General features: G+C 39.6%; 1 protein-coding gene across 2 annotated transcripts in view; it reads right to left on the bottom strand.

The window, feature by feature from the left end:
* LOC140467312 (semaphorin-3D-like) overlaps positions 1 to 24,269 on the bottom strand; it is an 89,073-nt gene that overhangs the window by 59,386 nt on the left and 5,418 nt on the right. The window contains exons 2-4 of one of the 2 annotated variants that reach the window (XM_072563590.1): positions 4,059 to 4,219; positions 2,221 to 2,280; positions 1,181 to 1,300 (exon numbers count right to left, since the gene is read on the bottom strand). In XM_072563590.1, the coding sequence (XP_072419691.1) occupies positions 1,181 to 1,300; positions 2,221 to 2,280; positions 4,059 to 4,219 (341 nt within the window). Of the gene's footprint in view, positions 1 to 1,180; positions 1,301 to 2,211; positions 2,281 to 4,058; positions 4,220 to 24,269 lie in introns of both variants that reach the window. The other variant, XM_072563589.1, reaches the window with a different exon arrangement.

Here is a 24,269-nt window from a genome sequence, read left to right on the forward strand (position 1 = left end):
TGGAAGGTTGGCTTGCAAGATGGACTGAGCTTTATTACAAGAGGAAGTGAGCATAAAAATAAAGATATTATACTTCAGTTATACAAGATATCGGTGATACCATATCTTGAACACCAAGTGCAATTTTGGTTTCCTTATTTAAGGAAGGATGTAAATGCATTAGAGGAGGTTTGAAGGTTCAGAGGTGGTTTACTAGATTGAAACCTATAATAAAAGTGATTTGACTTATGAGGACAGGTTGGATGGCTGAGGTTGCTTTCATTGGAGCTCAGAAGGGTGAGGGAATTAATTTATTGATGTATATACAATCCTGAGTGATTTTTACATGGGGGACATGGAAACAATGTTTTCCTTTGTGGATGAATTGGAACTAGGAGGCACTACTTTAAAATTAGATGTCACCCTTTTAGACCGAGAAGAGGAGATGGCTTCTTCTCTCTGAGGGTTGTACGATTCTCTGAGTCAGGAGGCAGTGAAGGCATGGTCATTGAATATTTTTTAAAACAGGGGAAAATTAGTTCTCTTGCTTAACAAGAATCTAAGGTTGTTGGGGATAGATGGTAATGTGGAATTCAAAACACAAACAAATCAGTTACAATCTTATTGAATGATGAAGGAGGCTGAAGGGGCCAAATGGTCTACTTCTGCTTCTATTTCATGTGTTTATACGTAAGAGTTTGCAGTTTTTTTGATGGGATATGGGTGTTATTCATAGGCTAGTATTTATTCTCATTCCTTTCTGCCCTTGATAATGTGGTAGCATATTATCATGGTCTTTACAGGTGTCATCAGTTTTGCTACCTTAATCGTGACATAGTCAGTAAATGTTGTAGGAACTATTTGTACAATGAAACATTTTACCACTCCACTATCCAACTTCAAAGCTTTAATATTTACGACCACTATAAAGTAAATGTCCCCCTATGAAACGTTGCTCTACAATTGCCAGCAAAACTTACAGCTGGTGATGAAATATTAGCTCGCTGTGAAAACTTGCTATTAATTTTTGTTTTATTCTACTTCATGATTAAAACTGGTCTCAATAGAATTTCCATTCATTTACAAAACTCACACCTCACTGAGGAGGAATCCTGGACTCACATATTAATAAGATTTGACCATATTCTAGCTGCAACAACATCTGTTGCCCATTATTTCCAGAAAAGTCAGGGTACATTACCTCTGTAGGGGGTCCCAGGTCAATATATCCACATACAGGGTGGAAAGCTCCTGTACCACATGTGTAGACATGTGTCTTATTGAAATGGTGAAGCAGACGGATGAAATTTGCACATTCTGTCTGATAATAAGAGCAAGTATTGTTTAGTCTCCAAGTAAAGCTGTATGGATTTCAACCACACACAGACTACAAAGACACAATCTTACATTATCATCACAAGCATTAAAATAACAAGAAAGAGAATAACAGAGATCTGTGCTGACATATTGCAAGTAATTATCATCTCAGAAAACAATTGGTGAATTTTTTTTTACAGATAGAAGATGGGTTCTTATTGCCTAATTTTCTCCATTCTGTTGCTTCCGGGGCTGCACTTTCCTTTCAATTGGTGATGGGGATTGCCTGCTCCCAGATCAGTGCTAATGACACTGATGGGTTACCATTAGGAGGTTGGCAGGAGTGGGCCATTAATCTTCACCACAGCACTGTGGCAACATGAAATCATTTTAAGTGATCTTGATAATTAATGAGCATTTCAGAATTTACCTTTCACTTAACTGTACAGATTTCAGTTTTCCCTTGGGAAAGAAAAATTCTCGAAAGTTGAACGTTCATTTTGGTTGCTTCTGACTCTTTAACTTAGACTATATTTTTATAAACTTAGGCTTCTGAAGCATTGTAATTAACGAATGAATCGTGGGGTATAGTAACAATCTGCTCATTTGTTGAATTCCCCTAAGAGACTGCCTTTCAACATTATGATTTTTGGGTCTCATCCAAAGCTCAAGTATCACCAGACTCAGCCAAGTTCATCTAATTTGCAGGTAAAATACTAGCTATAACACGATAGCTTACAGCATTTGCTGAGAACATTTCAGTGTGCAACACAACATGAAAGATGGTCCCAGGCACGTTTTTGTCTCATATAGTAAAATAATAGCAACTGTTATTCAATAGAAGGCAGCAAATATGAAAACTTGCATTTTCAAAATTAAGAAAGAATTCTTGAAAATCACAAAATAATATCAGACATTTCTTACTGCTTTTTTCCCAGTCTGTTTGCACAAATCCACTCTCTCATTAGCTGCAGGCCAATAAATCTGACAAGGCAAAGAGATTATATTATAGCTACAGAAAAAAAACACAATTAAATTAAGTGTTTTCAATTTTTCTTGTTGAGACTTTGCCCAGTTGTCAACACAGCAGGATTGTTAAATACAAGACCAGAAACTATTCATTTTTTGTATAAAGGTTGGTGCTTCTGACATGTTGAGATGGCAGGGAAAGACAGCACAGGAAGGGTGGGGGAGGGAAAGGTCAAAAGGCTGACCTATAAACCATTCAAAATTGGTGCTCGGGCCTCATCTCAATATTTCAGGCAAATTGCCGCTGTCAGTCACACATCCAAATGCATGTTGCCAAGATCAAGAGATTCAATTAAAAGCAAAATATTGTTGATTCTGGAAATCTGAAATGGAATCAAAAGTGCTGTGGAGATTCAGCAGATTTGGCAGCCTTTATGGAGAGAGAAAAAACTGATAACATTTCGAGAGGTATGAAAACCCAAATAGGAAATTTTCCATATTCATTCTCAGAAAAATGTTGGTAGCCTATGAAGCCATTGAATAAAGAGTGTTGTTAAGGACACAATCCAATCAGCAATAAGGCTAATTGCATGACCAGATGACCAATGTGCACAACTAAATGGAACAGCAAATAAGTAATTTATGATAGTGGTGCTGTAGCTCCTGTTACTTACAAGCTTTATACTGACTTCCTTCTGGTGTTGAATATACTAATGGCCAACTAGGTGATACACTTTGTTTAAGAGCTAAGATGCATACACAGAGCCATATTTTACATATTAGCACAACCATTAGAATGTTCACTTGAAAGTCTAAAGCTGAATTGGAATGTGTCAAACACCATTCTAATCCTGCAAATGATCAAACACCATTTCATGTCGGGCATATTACATAAAAAGATTAACTGGGAATTTGTAAGCATGTCTGAACTTGAAGATTTGACCTCAGTTTCCAGTTTGCTCCTTCCCCACTGTTAGTATTTTTTATTATGTATGTTGTTTATTCTTCTGTTATGCACGCATTTGGCATCAGTCTTTCTTGCAGCGATTTCAGTATTTCACTACTGCGATGTTCATAACAGGATTCTGACATCATTTGTGTTTTTCTTCCCACAGCGTGAGCTGAGATTACTATATGGCACGCTACAGGGAAATTCTGTACACCATGAGTTTTCTCACAGATTCTATCTGGTCAACTAAATTGCAGTTGAAGGAAGATCATTGAAAGGATTCGTCCCGAATGTCAGCGGAACTTTTCAAAATAACAGATTATGTCCGAGATCAATAAACTATAGAAAGCATGTTCCACCTTCAACAATGAAATTCTTGGTTTATTAATTGTTTTTGTTAGTTGGTTTGAGGTGGTAAGGCCACTAACTCCATTTTAAAGCCATTGCTATTATGTTCATGCCAATTAAAAAAGAGCCAAAGTCAGCTCCATCAAGTTTTATTTTTGAATTCTACTCCTGCAGCTCTCTATTTTCAAATCAGAGATATCTGCTATTTCATCATCTTCTTCTGGTGCTCTTCAGGTAATGTTACAACCTCAGGTCAGAATTCTGTTGAACTATGTTTACTGTTACACTATGCAAGATGATGAGGCTACAGAGCATCACTCTCTATGCTGTTTAGGTGTCCAATCCCTTTGTAGAATACTATCACATGACTACTGAGGTCACAGTGACATCACTCAGAGTCTTATGTACATTTGCATTAAGCCTATCTCTGCATGTGCAATTTGTAGGTTTGATATATCATATCTACATTTGGTCCTCATGTTGATGCCATTTGTACCTTCTTAGGTTCCTTGTTCAAATTTTCCAGATTTAAAACAAAAATCAGATCTTTCGCTCCAACAAAAAGTTTTCCTCTTTCTTCGTCTACTAGTATTGACTGGAAACTGGAACTCTCTGCTGAACCTTGGAATGGGTTACAACTGCTGTTCATCAGCAAATCTGCCAGAGAAAAACAATATTAATTGAAAATATTAATCACCACTAAGAATGTAGAAGAAACATTTTCATAGACATTGATGCATTTGGAGAATGTCATGAAGGTTAAGCTTATTGCCAGAGTTTTGTGAGAATAACATTCACTGGGAGATTTAGGAGCAAATTACTGCAGCTGCTTGAACCTAAACTGAAAACAAAAAATGCCAGAGATCACAAGGGGTTAGGCAGCATCCATGGACAGAAAGCAAGCTAACGTTTCAAGTCTAGATGACTCTTCAGCTCTGATGAAGAGTCATTTAGACTCAAAGCACTAGCTTGCTTTCTCTCCATGGATACTGACTGATTCACTGCAAGTTTGCTGCACATCTGTAAGAGAGCTGCATCAAAAATTACCAGAATTGTAAGGGGTAATAAATTGCTCTTGAGTAAATTATACATGCAAAAAGAAAATCTGAGCAATGTGTTTGGCCAACAATACAGTTGAAGATCTAAACAAACAGAGAGTCAGAGGCAAAAAATACACCAATGACAACATCACATAAATCTAGCTCACTCAGCACACAGTCTCCTGAATTGTATGAACAAATGAAACAAAAAGGTGATATATGTGCCTCCAAGTCAACAGTGGGGATTTTAAATACTCATTCATGCAGGCAGAACAATTGTCTATGCAATGTCTCAGTCAAAATATCTGCAGGAAATATTGCAAACAAATTTCATAATGTATTCCTTTTAGTTAGAGTAATCAAGTATTATTTCAAGGATCACATAAAAAAAGTGTTCCTTTTGCATTAAGGGAGCACAAATCTATGTAACAATTATCATATCTGAAATATAGGCATCAAATTAGTGTAATATTAAAACTTATAGCCTTAGTAATAACTAACATAATGCAGCAAGTGCATGGACCTAGTTTTCATCACAGGATACAGAGAACATGGATGTGGGCATACATTGAAAATTGCAATTGAGAGGGCATCATTGGAGACTAATGCCTCTGGCGTGTAAAATAAATTTCAAGAATGGGGCTGAGGAAAAAGGGAATGAAAAGCCCACCTGCTTCCAACTAACGGCCAAAGCTTTTAATAGACTGGAGAAAACAAGTGAGCAATATTTAAAACAAAGTTACCAAAGCTGACCAATAGGTGAATATTCCAAGTGTCCTATAGTGAGGAAGTTTAATTCAGATCTCCCAATGGTTGAGTGGTAAGAGTAAAGTCACCAGAGTCCCAGAGGGTTCCTCTCTCAGTAGAGAGAGACAACTGGTGGTGGCTTAACCGAGGGTCCCTATACCTCAGGCAAGGGAAGAGATTGAGAAGGAGAGTCCTTCATGGTATTCTCAGCTGTGCAGGAATTAAAAACTTACACTGTTGCCATCATTCTGCATCACAAACCAGTCATCCAACCAAGTGAGCTAATGGTGCAGAAAGAGATGATATGTCTTTAATGATGACACAGGTACAGTTGAAGCTTTGCAGAGGGAGGCAATGGCCCAGCTGTATTATCACTGGACTGCTAATCCAAAGACCCAGGGTAATGTTCTGGGGACCCAGTTTAAACCCCACCACAGCAGATGGAGGAATTTGAATTCAATTTAAAAAAACCTGGAATTAAGAGCCTAATAAGGATCTCCATGAATCCATGAATCCATTGTCTGGGAAAAACCCATCTGGTTCACTAGTGTCCTTTACAGAGGGAAATTGCCATCCTTATCAGGTCTGGCCGACATGTGACTCCAGATCCACAGCAATGTGGTTGACTCTTAATAGCCCTCTGGGCAATTAAGGATGGGCAATAAATGCTAACTGAGCCAATGATGCCCTCATCCTCTGAATGAATAATAAAGAAAAGTGGTCAAAGATTCAGCCTGTGCAGCAGATCTATGATTTTGCTCATCATTTGTTCATGTGGTGCCGTTGCTGCACAGACTCTCACCTAATGTTTTGAGTTTCACATGACCTTCATTAGACAACAAAGGGAGTAAGGTAACAAATATATCTATGCACAGAATTGGTGTGAACTGAGTAGTTTTATATTCAGTCTCCTTTCAAAGTGCGCACCTATTTTATGCAAATTGCAGTGTTTCAATTAAAATTGCTCTATTCTAGAAAAAAAATGGGAAAATAGATTTGCTAAGACCTTTTCAGTTGTCCTACCAATATAGTGGCCTACTTGTTTTTCATATATGAAGTATTCATATGCTCCAGTTTAATGTTTGGAACTGAAAATTTCTTTTCAAAAGTGGAAAAAGAGTTGTCAGCAGGGATTTCATTATGAGGGTTGGGTATGGTAATGTTCAGCTCACCATTTGGCCAGTTCCCTGAATGCTGAGCATCTCAGCCTCACATTACTCCCTTTTCTTGTGAAAGGCAGAGTACTCTACAAAACAATGTGGCTCAGTGCCAACATTTTTTAAACAATTCCCTTGTGAAGCACTGAGATTTTTTACGCTAAATGCATTTTAGGAATACAAGTTGTTCTGCTTATATTTTGCACCATTTGAATGTTGCTACTTTGCAACTTATTACTTCTTAGGTCCAACTAAGAATAAAAAAAATTATATCTTTTCAGTCACGAACCTCAGTTTGAATTACAACTGTACTTCAGCTTCCCTAACTAACTGATTAACAGGTGATTACTTTGAGAGTGGATAAAGAAGTGACTGGCACCAGGTATCTTGTCAGCTTGCTTTACCAAACATCAGATAAACTATGATCCAACTTCATGTTTGCATTTCTAATTTAAATTATTTCAAACGTGGTGTTAACACAAAGATAAATGAAGAATCAGGAAGGTGGAGGGGAACTACAAAGCACTAAGCATTTCTTTTCCCCCATTTTTCATGCATTCATTTCCTTCTCAGTGTGGAAACCAGCATACTGCTGGGATTCCAAAACTTGATCTCCTTTTGTTGAATAAGTACACATGCTGAGATTGCTTAATTCTAGTATTGGCATGTCTAAATTTTATGCCTTTTGAAATGCACTGAGTGTTGTGACACTGCTCCACTTGCATTGTAGATATGAACTAAACTTGTGACAAACTGGTAAAACTCATTGATGCTAGTATCTAACGCCCAAATATTAATTAACTATGACTAAACAACCTCCCTGGTTCAAAAAATCTCATCCCTTCAGGTTTTGATTTTTGTTAGTGATTTTAAGCATGTAACTTACAATTTTGTTTGTTTTGTTTTAAAGGATATTCTCTCTTTACTCTCTCTTCCTTATTCCAACTTTCCTTTCCCTCACATTATTCATCTTTCTGTCCAGGAATTGACAATAAATTCATATGCTCTAGTTTGCACTCTACTGCTGAGCTGTTAATTTCTTAATCTTTCAAGCTGATTGGCCAAGTAGAACCCCGTTCATTCAGTGGTACAGGTATCTACAGATATCTGAGATTTGTCTACCTCAGTGAGTCATTGTCAGCTTACACTTCAGTGGCTAGGCACTCAAATCTTTTAGAAGTTTATAAAATCAATAAGGTGAAAGGCGAGGTCTTTCCCCTCAGGTGGGGTAGTTCAAAAGTAGGGGGCTTATTTTTAAGGTGAAAGAGGAGAGAGATTTAAAAAGGACACAAGGGGCAACTTTTTTTATGCACATTGTTTCATGTGTGGAATGAACTGCCAGAAGAAGTGGTGGATGCAGGCACAGTTACAACATTTAAAAGACATTTTGATAGATACATGAATAGGAAATATTTGGATATGGCCAAACACAGGCAGGTGGGACTAGTTTAGTTTAGGAAACATGGTCGGTGTGGACTAGTTGGACAAAATGGTCTGATTCCATGCTGTATGACTCTATGACTCTAAATAATGATAAAAAGGTGTTAGATGTCCTGCTACAGAAAAATATGATCTGCTATTTTAGTTAAGCGGAGGCTATGAGTTTTAGTTTCCTGTTTTGTATGAGCCTTGTTTAAAGCTACCTGGGAAATTTCTGTTCATATGACACACATTTGACTGTAAGTATAGAATTCTCATACAATATTCGATCACTCAAATTTAAACTTGGATCTAACAATCCAATAAAATCAAGATAGGTAGGAAAATAAGAGGAGACAAGGAAGACTGAGAAGAATACAACTTCTTAAGTAAATGGTCAAAGGTCCTTCAAATAATGTGAGAACATGTGAAATTGTTCATTTTGGCACGAAGAATAAAATAAGAACCATTTTACCTAAATTATGAGAGCTTACAGAGCTGAGATGCAGGGAGATTTGGGTGTCCCAGTAAATTATTTACAGAAGTTTGCAGACACAGCAGGTAATTAAGAAAGCAAATAGAATAACATTGCTTATTGTGAAGGAAATTGTGTACGAAAAGCAAGGAGGTTATGCTTTAGTTATACAAGACATTAAGGAGATCATATCTTGAATTATTGTACAGTATTGGTTTCCGTATTTAAGAACAGATGTCAATATGTTGGAGGTAGTTCAGAGAAGGTTTACTAGATTAATACCTGAACTAGATGGGTTATCTTTAAAGGAAAAGCTGGATAAATGAAGTTTGTTCTGTTGCTCTCAATGTGGTCTCCTCTACATTGGGGTGACAGGATGCCAACTTGCGGAATGTTTCAGAGAGCATCTCTGGGACACACCAAACAACCCCACTGCCCTGTGGCCAATCACTTCAACTCACCCCCACACCCCCCCCCACTCTGCCAAGGACATGCAAGTCCTAGGCCTCCTCCACCACCAAATCCAAGCCAACGATGTCTGGAGGAAGAACGCCTCATCCTCCGCCTTGGGACCCTCCAACCACACGGCATCAACACCGACTTCACCAATTTCCTCATCTCCCCTCCCCCCACATTTCCCAGATCTAACACTCCAACTTAGCATCACCCTCTTGAACTGCTCCATCTGTCCATCTTCTTTTCCACCTATCCGGGCCACCCTCCACTCTGCCCTATCACCATTATCCCCCTCCGTCATCTACCTATCACATTCCTAGCTACCTCCCCCCCCCCAGGACCATCCTCCTCCCATTTATCTCTCAGTCCCATCAGCTCCCCCCCAAACCCCACATTCCTGATGAAGAGCGTATGCCCGAAACGTCGACTCTCCTGCTCCTCAGATGCTGTCTGACTGGCTGTGCTTTTCCAGCACCAAATTTTTTGACTGCATCTACTTATTTGCCTTTCCAGCTACCTCACCCCCACCCTTCTGTTTATCTCTCAGCCCCTGTCACCTTCCCCCTCCACCCACTTTCCTAATGAAAGGCTTATGCCCGAAACATCGATTCTCCTGCTTCTTGGATGCTGCCTGACCTGCTGCGTTTTTCCAGCTCCACACTTTTTGACTCTTAAGGTTTGACTCTTAAGGACTCTAATGGTGGAGTTCAGAAGAGTAAAAGGTGACACGATTGAAATGTACAAAATTCCAAAAGGTCTTGACTGCGTAAGATCTGGAAAGAAGCTTACATTTTGTAAGAGAACATAGAATATAGAATAATAAGAGTCACTCATTTCAGTTGGAGATAAGGAGATTTTTTTCTTTTTGAGGGTTGAGTCTTTTGAACTCTTTTCTTCAGAAGGTTATGGAAGAAGAATCTTTGAATATTTTTAAGAACAGATAGATAGATTCTTGATAAGCATGAGGTGAAAGGATATCAGAGGTGGGCACAAGTGGGGAGTTGAGGGTAAAATCTGTTCAGTCATAATCTTGTCGAAGGGCAGCTCCATTCCACTAAATGATACAACATTTCCTATTCAAACACATGTCTGAAATATATTTTACAACAGCTTATTAAACAAACCAAAAGCTTTGGGAAAGTATTTGCATTACATGTAGTTAATGTAGGGGAAAACTTTTGTTGTCTTGAAAACCGCTAGTTTTGAATTATTCCATGAACCAGTGATCATATAGACTGAATTGCATCCCCAACCAAATGATTAAACAAGGTCCATTGTTTGAGCAATTATGAATCATAGAAGTGAAATGATCCCATTAGGTAGTGTCACTCTAACCTTGATTACACTAATTAAATCTCTCTGTCAACAGGTCATTATACCCTGTTGCTTCTCAGGTATTCAGACAAATGGCTCAAAATGTCTGCCTTTCACCATGCTCCATAGGCCAGATATTGTTAAGATTTTGTAACAAAAAATGTCAAGATGCCAAAATCAGAGTAAGCTTAGATCATTAAATTGACATGTAAAATGCCACAGACAAGATTTTGCATTTTGGGTAAGGATCCCAAAAGTGTGGGTCAATTGACTGGCCTCTCAACACTGATTTTGCCCAGATTACTCAATTGGTGGCCAGAGGATATTCTTGCTATCCAGTTAACTTTAGTGCCAAATGTTTGAATTTGGAGGGCCAGTAAGAGCAGTTATGTGTTCAAGTCCACTCTGAGACCAGACTGAACCACTCAATAATTGTTTGGAGGCCAGGATATCCTTCCCAAACATTAGTTATGTCTTGGTCACAGGATGAATTCTATTGAAGCTAAGGAACAAATCCGTATGTTATAGGAGAAGACAGAGAGTCCAGTTAAACACTGGATACCTTTGGATGGGCAGAATGCAGGATAGCAGTGAAACCTCCACAAAGGCAGAGACAGAGAGAGAGGGATTGCCTTACATTATTTTAATCCAGGGCTTCATATGAAAACTGGAGCAGGTTCCTGGTCAAAATTAGTGGAGCAATGTGAGATCAGGCAGAGCAGAAATTACGATAGGGTGCCCAAATGCATCAGAGACTCAAAGGAGCAATCTCCACAATGAAGTTAAATTTGGGTCGGGGTGTAAGAAGCATCAATCCGGACAGACCATAACCAGCGGAAGACAGAAGCAAGTCTAGAAGTGCAGGTTCTAGGAGATGGATGTCAGCTCTTCCTGATTCAGAAGGAATCTTTGGAGAAGTTATATTTAAATAAGTCGGGGAAAGAAATGCATCACAATCTTGCCACATGTATGATACCCATGCACATCACCATTGGAAGCCCCTATCCACATCATTTGTATTCAGGATTAGAACTAGTCTTTTACTTCACTATTGATAGATAAAACTATACCTGAATTGTGTTCTTACATTGGCTGAGGTTAACTCACATCTATCTCCTTGAGTTCTTCAATTTAGCTATTAATGGATTGGAACATTTTGAACAGAGAACATAGAATTAGAGAATCCTGACAGTGCAGAAAGAGGCCATTTGGCTCGTTGAGTCTGCACTGATCCTCCAAAGAGCATCCCACCAAGTCCCATACCCCCAACCCATCCCTGCATGGGCATGTTACATGGCTAAAAATGTGTTGCTGGAAAAGCGCAACAGGTCAGGCAGCATCCAAGGAACAGGAGAATCGACGTTTCGGGCATCAGCCCTTCTTCAGAAGAAGGGCTGAAGCCCAAAACGTTGATTCTCCTGTTCCTTGGATGCTGCCTGACCTGCTGCGCTTTTCCAGCAACACATTTTCAGCTCTGATCTCCAACATCTGCAGTCCTCACTTTCTCCTCGAAGATGTTACATGGCTAACCCACCTAAACTGCACACCCCTGAACACTACAGATGAATTCAGCATGGTGAATCCACCTACCCTGCATATCTTTGGACTATGGGAACAAACTGGAGCATCAAGAGGAAACCCACACAGACACAGGGAGAATTTGAAAACTTCATGTAGACAGTCACCCAAGACTGAAACTGAACCTGCGCTATGAGGCAGCAGTGCTAGCCACTGTGCCACCATACTACACATATGTTCTGCCACATAGGAAAAGGATAGGCTAGGACTAAGTTGCCATACCAGTCTTGTGTACTAATTTTCTTTCTGCTTTCCTTAATCTTTACATATATTTTATTGGGCCCTTGAAATGTATTTACCTTAAAGTTTGCTCAGTTGTTCAACAATTGCAAAGGCAATAATAACAGCAATGTCACAGCTTACTTCTGCAATATTCACCAGATCCCTTTCTGGATTGAATAAATTAACTTTCGTAAAAATGAAAGAAAAAATTTAGTTAGCCGTGTTGGTGCCTATGTAACTTCTCTTGTCATATTGTCATTGGACCCCACTTTCAATGCCCCCACTCCATCCTTAATTTCATTTTCTCTTACCATCACTGAGAAACAATCAGGGCAAAATCAGGCAGGGAGGTCAAATCAGGAAATTTCCCAACCCAGCAAATCCCTCTCCTTCAAAGGGCCCCCATCTATCATGTCTTCATTCAAGGGAAACAGGGGTGAGATGGTCTCAGGGCTGTCAACTCCATGGGAGGTCTGAGGTTGCAGTGGAGGGGACAGATGACAAAGCAAATACTGTAGACTAAAAGACCTGCTTCTATGTATTGGTATACTTATCATTAAAGCTGGACCAATGTTTGGCTCTCAAACCCTCACCCCTTACTTTCCATCCATTTCCTGCATAATCCAGATTTTGCCATGCCACCCTATATTTCATCTATTCCTGCGCCCCCCTGCAATGTATCATCCATTGATATTCACCCTGTTTCCACTGTGATAGACCTTTTCAACCGCATTTAAAAGTAAATAAACTTTTAATAATGTGATTTAAATTTAAACCAATCAAAATGCAAAATTCAGTTGTACAAAGAAACTGTTTTAAAATATCTAAATCGCTTAAAGTTGTCAAATTGTTGTAAAAGTAAATGAGCATACTTTCACTGACCACAATGACACTTAATCCTTTAATATCATCTTAAAACTGTCAATCAAATATTGATACGGCCTTCTATTGACATGGGCATTTGTAGACTGTTTGAAACTCAATCAAGTATGCTGAATGGTCATAGCTAGTGAAAGAAGTCATTGCAACTCAGTGACATTGAAAAAAAATGCGAGCAATTCTTAAACTGCAGCAGATGACTCGTTAACCAACGCACTCAGTGACAGGTATTTGATTTTGTTTCCTCACTAATTGACAGGGAAGTTTTTTTTCAATTTAAATCATGACACTAACATTTTGAAGCAGCATTTTCTTCAGTTTTGAATGCAAAAGAGCACTTAAACTCTAAAATAAGTAATCACTTGCATAGTGCTTGTGAATGTAATTATCAACATACAGGGTTCTATCCTGTACAAACCATCACAGTGAAAACACATCTGCCTTGCAATACACAGTCGAACTATTCACACTTCTTTTGCCTTTCTCCGTCAGTTAAGGAAGGAACTCCAAGTGACCATGTGACTCTTTCCTTTGTGACCACACCCCCCCTCACTCCCCCAATAATGGGATTAGAGTTCATACTGAAGTACATGTATTTAATTATGACACTATCCACAAAACTGAAGGGATTTCAACTGAATACATCCGAAATGCAACCAACAGGAGCGGGAGTGCTACATATAGGAAAAGCAATCAGAAACTGGAATGGGGACAAGGTTCCGGAATTGGATTGGCGCAATTCGGTATATATCCAGGCCATAGTTTTCCAATCCTGAGGGATTTGATCCTGCTAGCGACTTTTGGGTAATTATTTCAATCTGTTGGAGATTTCTGAAGCAAGTCAACCACTGGAAATTAGAAAGGAGTACTTCTCCACAGAAATATGTCTACTTTCCGAGGAGCATCAATAATACCCATGAATAAGTCAATGCTCGAGGCATTTTAGCCAAACTAAGGTGAAAGCCAGCAGTGGATGCAACAGAAAGAATGCTGGAAAATAATGAAGCACAGATCATGGAATCCCTACATTGCAGTTATAGGCCATTCAGCCCAGACCATCCAATGCAGTCCCCCCCTTCCTCATCCTCTGCTGGTATCCCTGCATTTTCCATGGCTAATCCATCTTGCCAGCACCATCCTGGACATTATGGGGTAACTTACCATAGATAATCCACTTAAATCCACACATTTTAGGACTGTGGGAGAACACTGGAGCACCCAGAGGAAATCCATGCAGACACGGGAAGAACGTGCAAACACAGAGTTATCAAAGGCTAGAATCAAACCCAGGTTCCTACTGATGTGAGGCAGCAGTACTAAACACTGAGAAAAGCTATTTTCAAAAGGAAATGGGGAGAAGGAGAACACTGTTACATAGATTTTGCATGAATTGCTTTTAGAAAAAATGAACACTGAAGGGTATTGTCAAGAACTGTGTGAGAAAATGGATTGTGTGGTGAGAAACTGGATTATACAAATTCGGAAGATCCCAAGTGTGGTTTCTGGTTTGTATTGATTTATTTAATCTCAGCCTGGGTGACAATTGGAGCGTCCCTAGGCTAGTGTGGAAAGAAAACTAGACTTGGTTCTGGTTTCTGATCTCTGCTCTTTGCCTCCTTTGGGAAAGCACAAGATGTCAGGCAGGAGCATGAGTGAGACGGGCTGTGATAGCCTCAGTGTATCTGAATAACTTAAAAATGTGACAGAGTAGATTGCTCAGGGTCTCAGAATGATTCACCATCACGAGGAGAAAAAATGTCAAAACTCATGGAATGGGGTTAATGGTGGTAACAGATTATTTCATTATAAATTATGCAATTTCTGAAAAGTATCCATTACCAATTAAACATCTGCATTTGATCCTAAAGATGTTTCGCACCAAGAGTAATACCTAAACCCTGACCCACATTGATGCTGGTTTTAATTTTCTCAACATGTCATAAACACATGCTCTCAACTGTTTAACCAATCTCCCATCAAATGCAGACTTAATAATGACATGTTAGAACAAATATTTAAACATGACGCAATTCAGGAAACCTGGTCTAACTCTTCCTTTAGGCTCAAGCCGTGTGCATAAATTGTAAAGATATTTTCAACCACCTATGTACTGTTGTGACTGTATTTGAAGTAACAATTTGTACTAACCAGCTGTATACAACACAACTAACATTCGACTTTGGAACTGAATTTAGAGTAAGAATTGTCAGTCTTCACTTTAGTTTGCAATTAAGATAGTTTCCACATGTTTTAAAAGATTATATCACTGGTAGTATGATGATAACACTGCTTGATTCTGGGGATTATGACAAGAGGCCTGTGAGCTGAAACATCTGTACTTGTGTGGACTTGGAAAGGGGAAAGCTAGAGTTTATTTTTCAAATGCAGACTGAATCTTCAGCACAGAAGAAAAAAACTCAGTGAATTATAAATCAAAAAGGATTACATTCATCAAGATAAGAAGCCTTTTATGCATAGTTCTACATCAATCCAACATATTACAGAAATATTGATCAATAGGAAGTTTTAGTCTGTCTCGCAGAATTAATTTGATATTCAGGAGTGTCAAACTTAAGCTAACATTGGCCATATGTGCACCGGATTATTTCCCCAAATCTACTAACCAACTTTAGTTACAAGTCTCAAAATTGTTCAATAAATTGCACACAGGTGCTGCAGAGGTTTACTGACCCAATGAATTCATGACTGACATAGACTTGTCCCGACAATAATGGAATCTCCTACTTGTACCAGACGGTGCTGTCAGATTAATTTTAAAAGGCAACACCTGGGTAACATTTTCAAGGTTGTTGTAAGGAAACTAAGTGAAATAAATATTAAGGGCTGAAGAAATCAGTCAGGCTTGATTTTACAATTGTTCTTCATATTAAACAGACACAAATTATAAATAGGTGGAATGGTTTCCACGAAGAAAATTTCCTTTGTTGAGCACGCAGTTGTTTGAATGGGAAAAGTTGAATGTTTCAATCATTATGTTTGAGCTGTAGCTTATGAGATTTCCCACAGCAATGCACACATAGCATTAGGCAATTCACCAGTTAGAATCAACAAAGGATTTCATTAAATTCATAGACATGCTCCAACCGATCCATATTCTAACTGTCTGCAATATTTAGGACATTTCTTGATGATATGCAGCTTTATGGACCTTTAGTGTAGATGCCTCAACTTTAACTCTTTTTTCACAAATGCAACTTGAAAAGATTTGTGAATCGAGTATTAGAATGATGTCTAAAGTGCTGTTTATATTTCCACACGTGGGACACACTAGCATACTACAGTGCAACATGGGGCGGCACGGTGGCACAGTGGTTAGCACTGCTGCCTCACAGCGCCAGAGACCCGGGTTCAATTCCTGACTCAGGCGACTGACTGTGTGGAGTTTGCACATTCTCCCCGTGTCTGCGTGGGTTTCCTCCGGGTGCTCCGGTTTCCTCCCACAGTCCAAAGATGTGCACGTCAGGTGAATTGGCCGTGCTAAATTGCCCATAGTGTTAGGTAAAGGGGTAAATGTACGGGAATGGGTGGGTTACGCTTCGGCGGGTCGGTGTGGACTTGTTGGGCCGAAGGGCCTGTTTCCACGCTGTAAGTAATCTAATCTAATCTAATCAATGGAATATGCACATACTTTTCTGATCCACTGTTTTATTCCAAGCTTCCATTTTATAACCTCCCTAATTTAGATAAATATTTAAATACAAAGAAAGAAATAGAACCTTTCATGATCCCAGTATGTCCCAAAATACTTCACAGCAACTATCTACTTTTACACTGCAGTTATCATTGTATTCTGGCAACCAATTTGAACACAGCAAGCTCTTGTTCACATTAGTGAAGTAACTTACTAGGTAACTTGTTTTTGATAGATTAGTATCAGTGCAGAGATGAATGGTAGTCAGGGCAACAGGAGAACTATTCTGGTCTTCTTCAGAAAGTGGCATGTGTTTCTGTTCCATCCATCTAAGAGGGAGACTGAGCATCGTTTGAATGTCATATTCAAAAGATGCCACCACCAACAGTGCAGCATTCCATCACTAGCACATTGAAATGCCAGTCGACGTCATGCATTACTATCTCATAAGCAGGGCTTGAACCCATAACCTAACAAACACAGGAGTGTTACCTACCCTGACCAGCACAGATCAAAGCAGAAAACAAATCAAAATACCCTCAGATCAATTCATTCCCACAGATAATCAACTTACCTAAAATATCATTACCCTGCAGGAACCAGACCTCAAGTGGACAACACAGGACAAGCCGACACAAGATATACTGTTGCTTCTGGCCAGACACAAGGACTGAGGAGCATTTATCCAAACCTCCATTCACCAATTACATCAGAAGTACCAGAGTGGTGCCAGGAATGTAATCTCCATCACATTCAAAAGATTAAAATTATTATTTTTTTGATTCAGTGGAGTTCTTGAAGTTTCACATTACTCTGAACTGGAATTAAATTATCTTCTGGAACAGATCTGCAACTTCCTCAAGGGCACTTCAAATGACTTGACATTTGTATTCTGCTGCTTGTATGAAGGTTACTTCAGGTCGACATAAACATGGTATCTGAATTTGTCTCAAATTGATTAAGAGACTTTATTTTCCAAGCCTTAATGTTAAATAAATTTTTCAGTAAGTAGTGGTATAAAGACTTGCCAACCAGTAATTTTGAGCTCCAAATGCAGAACATCTTGACGTAGTACATACAACTTTGCCAAGAGCCTGTCTTTCTATGATCCTACTATAACTGTACAAGCTGCAGATGATTACATTCAAATTGAGTACACATTGCTGTTTGATTTCTCGTTTCCTATTGGAAAGTATGTTCCATTCATGAAGCAACATGTTCTTACAAAGAGATGTTCAGAAATAAATATCTTTGAATGTTCCCCCTAGGGTAGTACAGGGATATTTTTGTCTAATTAGTTCTCAGCATTGGGTGTCACAACTACCATATGCTGGTGGCCTTTGATGGGATATTTTCAGCACATATTCCTCATAAGTGTAACCATTATAAAGTAAAAACGTATAATGTTTCTTGTGTGTTTCCCTGTTCTATCTGTTATTTATTTTCTCTTGGGAACCAAATAGCGCATGAAGCAAATCTTCCAAATACATTCAGTAAAGGAGGACTTGATTGATCGGAATGAAATCAGCATGCAATATTACATCCATTCAGTTTTTTTAAAAAATGAAGTCAGTCAATGTGCATCCCTTTCTGCTCAACACGGTGCCTCTTTCTTTGTTTCTCATAGTCATGCTATTGTAGCTTTTAAACCTCTAGCAACAAAATAGAACACATAAAGGAATGCTTCTTCACTGACTTCTAGATTCCAACAACTGCTGCTTCCCCACAATAAGCATTGTATGTAAACCTCTAGAATTCTCAATTCCCTGCATCTTGAAACAACTGACTGTGTACTTTGGAAGTTGCTCCCCTACTTGCCATACCCTTAAACAGCTGATCAGCGTGCTGCCTGTTGTTTTCTTGCTTAGCAGATCCCCAAAAAGTTGATCAGTGCCACATACAGAAGGTTTTATTACCTTTGTTTTCATGTATTCTGGGGGTATATCACCAGTCAAGATTAAACCACAATGAAAGGCGGAGCTGTCCAGACAAACTTCTCAGATACTTTTTCTTCAGAAGTAAGACTGACAAGAATGCAACATCTGTCATCACCTAAAGATGTCCGAAATTGCTTTGCCATCAAACAAGTAGTTTTAAAGTGTAGTTGCTCCTGTGTCCCAAGAAACACGACAGCCGATTGATACCCCTATGGCTCCACTCTATTTTAATAATGTTAGTCATAGGACAACTCCTGGCCAAGATACAAAACAAAGGGATACTTTGAAAGCCAAGATAGTCTTCATGTTCACAAATGACTCCTTACGCTTACAGTGGCCAAGGAAGGACTCAGGTACACTTTGGCGCCAGAAATTCAAAGGATAAATCAGAACCATGCAAAACTTTGGAACTACCTTAACCAGTCCTATTTTCTTTTAATTCATTCATTGGACGAGGGCATTGCTGGTTTGGCCAGCATTTATTGTCCATCTCTAATTGCCCAGAAGGCAGTTAAGAGTCAATCACATTGTCATGGGTCTGGAGTCACACATAGGCCAGACCACATAAGGATGACAGTTACCTTTCCTAAAGGACATTGGTGATCCAGATGAGATTTTCTAATAAATGGCAACAGATTCATGGTCATCATTAGAATTTTAATTGAATTCAAATTCTACCATTTGCCCTGGTGGATTTGGAACCTGGGTCAACACTCAAGCAATAAAACCACAAGACCATTGCCTCCCCCTCTTTGTTTTTCTCTTCTATGATGTCATTAACTGTCCTTGCAAATATATAAGGAACAACATAACTCACAGCATCTGCATCCAGCCAGGAGAGCACACAACTTCCAACTTCCAAACACAACCACTAGCGAGTCAAACAAACAGTCAGGGTAGGCAAGGACAAGGTAGGACTAATAAATTAAACTGCATTTATTTCAATGCAAGGGGCCTAACAGGAAAGGCAGATGAATTTAGGGCGTGGTTCGGAACATGGGACTGGGATATCATAGCAATTACAGAAACATGGCTCAGGGATGGGCAGGACTGGCAGCTTAATGTTCTAGGGTACAAATGCTACAGGAAGGATAGAAAGGGAGGCAAGACAGTAGGGGGATTGGCATTTTTGATAAGGGATAGCATTACAGCTGTGCTGAGGGAGATTATTCCCAGAAATACATCCAGGGAAGTTATTTGGGTGGAACTGAGAAATAAGAAAGGGATGATCACCTTATTGGGATTGTATTATAGACCCCCTAATAGTCAGAGTGAAATTGAGAAACAAATTTGTAAGGAGAACTCAGCTATCTGTATGAATAATAGGTAAGTTATGGTAGGAGATTTTAACATTCCAAGCATAAACCGGGATAGCCATAGTGTTAAGGGTTTAGATGGAGAGGAATTTGTTAAGTGCATACAAGAAAATTATCTGATTCAGTATGTGGATGTACCTGCTAGAGAAGGTGCAAAACTTGACCTACTTTTGGGAAATAAGGCAGGGCAGGTGACTGAGGTGTCAGTGGGGGAGCACTTTGGGGCTAGAGACCATAATTCTATTTGTTTTAAAATAGTGATGGAAAAGGATAGACCAGATCTAAAAGTTGAAGATCTAAATTAGAGAAAGGCCAATTTTGACGGTATTAGGCAAGAACTTTTGAAAGCTGATTGGGGATAGATGTTCGCAGGTAAAGGGATGGCTTGAAAATGGGAAACCTTCAGAAATGAGATAACGAGAATCCAGAGAAAGTATATTTCTGTCAGGGTGAAAGGAAAGGCTGGTAGGTACAGGGAATGCTGGATTACTAAAGAAATTGAGGGTTTAGTTAAGAAAAAGAAGGAAGCATATGTAAGGTATAGACAGGGTTGATTGAGTGAATCCTTAGAAGTGTACAAAGGAAGTAGGAGTATACTGAAAAGGGAAATCAGGAGGGCAAAAAGGGGACATGAGGTAGCTTTGGCAAATAGAATTAAAGAGAATCCAAAGAGTTGTTACAAATACATTAAGGACAAAAGGGTAACTAGGGAGAGAATAGGGCCCCTCAAAGATCAGCAAGGTGGCCTTTGTGTGAAGCCGCAGGAGATGGGGGAGATACTAAACAAGTATTTTGCATCAGTATTTACTGTGGAAAAGGATATGGAAGATGTGGACTGTAGGGAAATAGATGGTGACATCTTGCAAAGTGTCCATATTACAGAGGAGGAAGTGCTGGATGTCTTGAAATGGTTAAAGGTGGATAAATCCCCAGGACCTGATCAGGTGTACCCTAGAACTTTGTGGGAAACTAGAGAAGTGGTTGCTGGGCCTCTTGCTGAGATATTTGTATCATTGATAGTCGCAGGTGAGGTGCCAGAAGAGTGGAGGTTGGCAAATGTGGTGCCACTGTTTAAGAAGGGTAGTAAGGACAAGCAAGGGAACTATAGACCAGTGAGCCTGATGTTGGTGGTGGGCAAGTTGTTGTAGGGAATCCTGAGGGACAGGATATACATGTATTTGGAAAGGCAAGGACTGATTAGGGATAGTCAACATGGCTTTGTGTGTGGGAAATCATGTCTCACAAACTTGATTGAGTTGTTTTGAGGAAGTAACAAAGAGGATTGATGAAGGCAGAGCAGTAGATGACACTAAAACTGGGAGTTTAGTGGACAGCGAAGAGGGTTACCTCAGATTACAACAGGATCTTGATCAGATGGGCCAATGGGCTGAGAAGTGGCAGATGGAGTTTAATTCAGATAAATGCGAGGTGTTGCATTTTGGGAAAGCAAATCTTAGCAGGACTTATACATTTAATGGTAAGGTCTTAGGGAGTGTTACTGAACAAAGAGACCTTGGAGTGCAGGTTCATAGCTCCTTGAAAGTGGAGTCGCAGGTAGATAGGATAGTGAAGGCGGCGTTTGGTATGCTTTCCTTTATTGGTCAGAGTACTGAGTACAGGAGTTGGGAGGTCATGTTGCAGCTGTACAGGACATTGGTTAGGCCACTGTTGAAATATTGCATGCAATTCTGGTCTCCTTCCTATCAGAAAGATGTTGTGAAACTTGAAAGGGTTCATAGACTCACAGAGATGTACAGCATGGAAACAGACAGGCTGGGGCTGTTTTCCATGGAGTGTCGGAGGCTGAGGGGTGACCTTATAGAGGTTTACAAAATTATGAGGGGCATGGATAGGGTAAATATGCAACGTCTTTTCCCTGGGGTCTGGGAGTCCAGAAGTAGGCGGCATAGGTTTAGGGTGAGAGGGGAAAGATATAAAAGAGACCTAAGGGGCAACTTTTTCACACAGAGAGTGGTGCATGCATGAAATGAGCTGCCAGAGGAAGTGGTGGAGGCTAGTACAATTGCAACATTTAAGAGGCATTTGGATGGGTATCTGAATAGGAAGGGTTTGGAGGGATATGGGCCGGTTGCTGGCAGATGGGACTAGATTGGGTTGGGATATCTGGTCAGCATGGACGGGTTGGATTGAAGGGTCTGTTTCCATGCTGTACATCTCTATGACTCTATGATACTAAATAATTATTATGAAATAATAACATTTATAGGCAACTAAAAACAATTAGCTTGCAAGCAATTTCAAAAATATAGGAATTTAAACCAGTTTCTCAAAGTTTGTTGAGAAGACTATTTAAAATGTGTTTGGTATGGTGGCTCAGTGATTAGCCCTGCTGCCTCACAGCATCAGGGTCCCAGGTTCAAATCCAGCCTTGGGTGACTGACTGTGTGGAGTTTGCACATTCTCCCAGTGTCTGCGTGGGTTTCCTCCAGGTGCTCTGATTTCCTCCCATAATCCAAAGGTGTGCAGTTCAGGTGAACTGGCCATGCTAAGTTGCCCATAGTGTTAGGTGTATTAATTAGTCAGAGGGAAATGGGTCTGGGAGGGTTATTCTTCAGAGGGTCAGTGTGGACTTGTTCGGCCGAAGGGCCTGTTTCCACACTGTTGGGAATCTAATCTAATTTATACAGAATCTCAACCCAAAAAATCAGCGCAACATTAAATAAACATCCAGGAATATTTCTTTTCGCTCCCTCTCTCCCTCACTGTTTCTAAGCCTCTTCAACTTTCCTGGATGCACTTACTTGGCTTTTGCCCGAAACGTCGATTTCGAAGCTACTTGGATGCTGCCTGAACTGCTGTGCTCTTCCAGCATCACTAATCCAGAATCTGGTTTCCAGCATCTGCAGTCATTGTTTTACCCCTTTAGTGAGCCATGGGTTGCCCTGTGATGTTTACAACTCAATGTAATCTCATTTGCACAAGCATACATAAAGTCTTCAACAATGTTTATAACCAAGAGTGATTATCTCTTTGCTGATCTGTGAAAGGTTGAGGCTAAATATAGTGCCTTGCAGTTATCCTGCCTCAGACCACCCAACACATCAGAGTACAGTTCTTTTTAAAATGCATTGTATACACAATGGATGGGTCAGGAATGGAAGCTCACTTAAAGTAAATACTCATTTTGCAGTCAACATGACAACACAATGGTCCTAGTAAATTGTGTGAGTACAGCCACTTTGCAGTTTTTGACCTGTAAACTCTTTGTTCTATATGTTAGAAACTAAGGTCTTTCAGATACTCAAATTATTGGTTCAATTTTGGATTTGCAGTAAGATGATAAGTTCAGGGCAAGGGCAGGGAAAAACCGTTACTTCGATGTCAATTATGTTTGGAAAGCATATTCAGCAATAGTCAAGGTCTGGTTTTATAATTGAAAATCACTTGCACAGATGAAAATACACATCTGACTAAATCGATGAGCAAAAATAAATTCTCAACAATTTACGCAAATCTGAAATAAAATTCTGAGAAGCGATTAATACATCAGGTAGCATCTCCAGAGACAGAAATTAATGTAGCATTTCAGGTTGATAATCTTTTATCAGACCTGCAAGACGTTAGTGATGAATAGATCTTAAGCAAATGCAGTTTGAAAAAGGGGAATGGAGGAGTTGGGGCAGGGAGGGGGAGCTTAGAATTAAAGAGAATGTTCTATGATAGAGTGGAAATCAAAAGTGATTCTGAGAGAAGTGCTGACAGTGGAAACTAAGAAGACTGCTTCTTTTGTCGAGTATTTATAAGGAATTCCTGCAACAAGCATAGACTCTCATCTCTTCTTGGCCTTAATACAGCCAAAAGTCCACTTTTTCCTTCCCTTCTGTTGTTCTGCTATGTTTGCAGCTCCTCTAGACCCTTCACTTTGCTACACTTTCCCATTGTTAATCTCTTTTTGCTTGCACAATCATTCCTTTCCTTAGCTAATTAGCCCTGCCCTCCAGTTTATGACAAATTCTTTCCCTTTCCTCCTACTTCCCTACACCTACCCCACCATTTGCCTCTCATCTTCTTGCTCTATAGATTCCTCATTTTGTTCACCTCAAAATAGTACCTTTGTTCCTTTCTCCACAAGTGCTGTCTGTCCTATTGAGGACAGATTTCCTGTTTTCCTGTGTTATTGTTTCTATTATGTTCTTGATAACACAATATGTCGAATAACAATCCCTTTTGATGGAATCAAGATTTTCCTCTCTCTTCCATGCCTCTCTGTTCAGGGCATTTACTGAAGAGAACTCTGGGGATGAGATGTGTGCACACAAAAACGGTTTTTCATGGAGAGTTAAGAATAGTTGTAGAGTCTTCAAAACATCTCACTACCTGTTAGTGATAGGGGAGTCTAAAACTAGAGGGCATAAATTTAAGGTGTGAAGAGAGAGATATGAAAGGGGTCCAGAGGGGCAGTTTTTTTCGCACAGAGGGTGATGAGTGTTTAGAATAGGCTGCCAGAGGTAGTGGTGGAGGTGAGCACAATCTTGTCATTTAAGAAACATTTGG

The sequence above is a fragment of the Chiloscyllium punctatum genome, chromosome 45, assembly GCF_047496795.1.
Source record: "Chiloscyllium punctatum isolate Juve2018m chromosome 45, sChiPun1.3, whole genome shotgun sequence".
Classification (NCBI taxonomy): Eukaryota; Metazoa; Chordata; class Chondrichthyes; order Orectolobiformes; family Hemiscylliidae; genus Chiloscyllium; species Chiloscyllium punctatum.